The sequence below is a fragment of the Marmota marmota genome, unplaced genomic scaffold (genome assembly GCF_001458135.2).
Source record: "Marmota marmota marmota unplaced genomic scaffold, marMar, whole genome shotgun sequence".
Classification (NCBI taxonomy): domain Eukaryota; kingdom Metazoa; phylum Chordata; class Mammalia; order Rodentia; family Sciuridae; genus Marmota; species Marmota marmota.
Window position 1 is genome coordinate 10,349,177 of NW_026000206.1, and position 3,869 is coordinate 10,353,045.

The window sequence follows — 3,869 nt, forward strand, 5'->3', positions numbered from 1 at the left end:
GCCCCTGGCCACATGCAACCCAAGGGAGAGCTGGATGAATTAGGTCCCATGAGGAAGGAAGTCATAGGGACAGTGGTCAGCAGCCGGGCAGTAAGAGTGGGCAGCAAATGAGGAGGAGGCAGCCAGAGTGGGGAGATTCTCGCGTGAACAGAGGTGGAAGCATTCTGAACTGGGCTCTGCAGTACCCAAGGCAACTGCAGGTGCCAGCCAGTTGTCCGTGGGTCCTATGTGGGGGACATGCACGTGTTTCTAGCCAAAGGTGTGCAGCCAACACGGAGGCTGTGGATTATAGGCACAGAAATGCGCGGCTGACTTAATTGAAAGGCTAGAAGCTGCACTGGCAGGGTTTTGCCTTCTGATGAAGAGCTAAGCTCGTCATAGCCAACAACACGGTGTATCTATTGATTTCCTATGACGTGCTTCATGATGCTGCTGAAACCCTCTCTGGCTTTTAACGCAGTGTGACTCAGGAGACAGACCTGTTGAGGGCTGTCATCACCAAGATGCCTCCTGTCATTGTCCTGTCTTCCTAACCTGATGCAAGAAAACTCATATTTAGTGAGGAAGGAAATTACTTGGGGTATGTATCATTCAAATCCTTAAGGATTATTGGCTAATTAAGAACACAGTAATGTAAATTTGCCTGGTATTAGGTTTTCAAGAACAGTAAAATAACATAATTAAGTCATGAACAAAGCAGATCACTCGGGATACTCTTCACTGCAAAGGTATAGGATGCTGAATGTACAGAATGCTGACAGTGTGGGGTGCAGAAGGTAGAGCATTCTGTAGGTATGGGGTGCTGGGATGTAGGCAGCTGGAGTCTGCGTCAGCCTGGTAGCTGAGGAAAAGGGCCTACTCTGCAAGAACCAAAGATTGCTTTATAAAAACAAGAGAGAAACTGTGTCCACTTCACTTAAATCTCTTCCTATTTCTTATGAGAAGATTTTCATTGAAAAAAATCCATTAGGTAATTAAATAAGTTTTTTTTAAAAAAATATTAATTACATTAAAATAAACAAGTAAAAAATAGATAACAAACTTTCTAGAAATGGAAGTCCTAATAAAATCATAAAATAATTTTTAAATGGCATTTCCTAATTTTTTTTAACCTTTTGGTCTATCAGCCTTTATTAAGATGCAAGTACCATTTGCTGCAAGATACACAGGTTTTGTCTGGTCTTCATTCCAGTTTTATTTTAATGTCCTAAACTTAAGATTACTTCTGGATCCAACACAAAGTAACCTACAAAACCTGGTCCAACTTTATTTCCAGCTCTCACCTTTCATCATATAGGTTTCTAATGGCTATTATTGATTACTAAGTAGCAGCCTCCCACTCCCCACCTTACTGGGGATCAAACCTAGTGCCTCAAAGCACTCTATCACTGAGCTACATCCCATCCCCAGCCCCAGAAGATCTTGTACTTACACATATCTTCTAAAGTATGTACCAATATGTTTTTAAATTTTTTTTTTTAAGTTAGTTATACATAGGCACAATATCTTTATTTTGTTTATTTATTTTTAATGTGGTGCTGAGGATCGAACCCAGTGCCTCACATATGTGAGGCAAGTACTCTGTCACTGAACCACAACCCCAGCCCAAGTACCAGAATGTTTAAATTACTAAAAATATGTGTTATATTAACTGTTTTTAATAAGCTGTAAATGATAATATTTAGGTTTTCTAAGAGGAAAAATTATTTTATGATTTTTGCAGTTTTCCAGAAAAACTGGTCTATATTAAGCTAGTCTTAATAATAAGGTGAAGACTTAAGTTTATAGACCTCAAAATCACAGCTTTACTGTATTAAAACAGACAATACTAAACCCAGCTTCAGTGATTCTTCTCCCAAGCATACGCAAAGATGCTCTGTCGGTTTCTCATGCTCTTTGTTTGCTTAAATTTGAATGACCTCCTCATAAGTCTGACTTCATAAAACCCATCATTAAGGTACCATATTTATAGGAATATACTTTAATTAATAGAAGATAATTCATGTACTATATCTAAGTGTATTATAAGATTTTTTACTACATTGCTCAACATTTTTCATACTTTATAACATTTGATGGAGGAAGACAGGTATTGTTCAAAAAAATCTATCTTTAAGATCTAGATAAAACTCATAATGAGTGTTTTAAAACATACTTAAGCAAAAAGAAGTATATTCATGAGGAACTATGAAGAATGAGATTTTGATTGCGAAGGAAGTTTGAAAGTACAGTACTTTGGATTGCCCCAAATGCACCAGGAACAGGATCTAAGTCGTGAAGTTCACTTGTTGACCATGGGTCAGAGTTCAAGCAGTTACTATTTTAAAGTTGTACCTAGTGATCTTCCAAATTGTTTTTAAATAAAGTTCTTAAAGTGTAGCAATAAATAAAACACAAGATACACTTAAATAATACTGTGGTTTATCAAAAAAAGACATAAGAAATTTCAATTCTCATTCTTTGAATTATAAAAATCAACTTTTGGCTAAGTTATAAATCTGTTTATGATGTAATTATTTGTATAACTCTAGTAATGCTATCAGTGGCTATAGATCAGAATAAGTTTTTTAAAAAACACACACAAAAAAATTATATAGCCCCATTATTTACCTGTAGAACATGTTTGTTTATGCCTGTATTTTAGCATTTATTGAATTATCATTGTTCTAATTTGAAAAGTCACATCCATAGGATAAGTAAAACCACGTACAAGTTGGCCTAATTGTTTATTTCTCAGTTTGTGAAAATGACCTTAATTTGTTGATGTAGTAAACTAATTTCAACTTTGATTGCTATGCAAAAAAACAGAAGAAAATCTGCTTTGCAATTAAATTTGTAGTTCAATTGCGTACAGGCAACATGCTATATGTGAAAAAAATTACTAACTGAATTACAAGTATTAAATACTGAAAAAATTAACAGTTTTATTATAATTAATTTTATTTAACAATCTAGGAAGTTCAAAGCCATCAACAGTTCCAGTGCAATTTCAGGTGCAATTGGGAACTCAGGAATCCCAGTGGAGCTGTCAGTGTATCGAACCTTGTAGGTAAAACACATGCATATTTTTGATAGCACATGTGAAGGGATCTCTCTAAAATGGACCTCATTAGTTTCATTTTCAGCAAACTGACCTGGGCTACTCACCATGGTTTTTATTGTTCCTGAGGTTAGTGCATGTTCTCTTTTTACAATACATTCATGACCATCAGAAGACATCGACTTGACATACACGGCATCAGGGCCTTCACGGCCACCGTGGGTTTTCTCTTCTCCATCCATTATGTTCTTATAAACCCTAGAGTGGCTCCACATGGACGTTAGCAGTTTCTCGTCAGCCCCGCAGCCATCGCAGCCAAGTCCGGCATTTCCTAATTCTGACTTCCCTTTGGCTTGGGTGTGTCTGCATGAAATTACACATAAACATGTGAAGTTTCAGCTGAGACTGTCCACTCCAAAAGCCCAGTTACCCTCAATTCTGAGCAAAGACTTGGACTTTTATTGCCCATTGCTCACGAATGTTATCCTTGTACTCAAAATCCTGAAGTCAGTTGCAAAAACCCCAGCAAATTCTGAAGGACATAGAAGAGGCTTATAATCAACTCAAAATTTTTCTGTTCCATCAAGATCATCTGTGGAACAGGAAACTAAATCTGTCATGGCCAAGAGTGGCTGGCCCATCCCTGGGGAGGTTATAATGGGAGGCTGGCAGTCAACTTCCTACTATCTGACAGGCGAGATTCCTTAGGTGGCCACCTCTCCAGAGCTCCCAGCCAGGAGTCCAAAACTCAGATCCATTCTTCACTCTGCTCAGTGCTGTGGAGGAGAGAGGATGACAGTACTGGAGCAACAGATGCACAGAGGGAATC

At 37.8% G+C, this 3,869-nt stretch overlaps 1 protein-coding gene across 1 annotated transcript; it reads right to left on the reverse strand.

Annotated features, from left to right (window-relative positions):
* Positions 1 to 2,943: 2,943 nt before the first annotated feature.
* On the reverse strand, positions 2,944 to 3,615 carry LOC107152958 (elongin-C-like). Its single transcript, XM_048791461.1, has one exon. The coding sequence runs from the start codon at positions 3,313 to 3,315 to the stop codon at positions 2,944 to 2,946; it is 372 nt and encodes a 123-aa protein (XP_048647418.1). The 5' UTR covers positions 3,316 to 3,615.
* Positions 3,616 to 3,869: the final 254 nt, after the last annotated feature.

Excerpts from the sequence above, each read along its gene's own strand:
- LOC107152958 (XM_048791461.1), bottom strand. The coding sequence starts at position 3,315 with ATGTGGAGCCACTCTAGGGTTTATAAGAACATAATGGATGGAGAAGAG.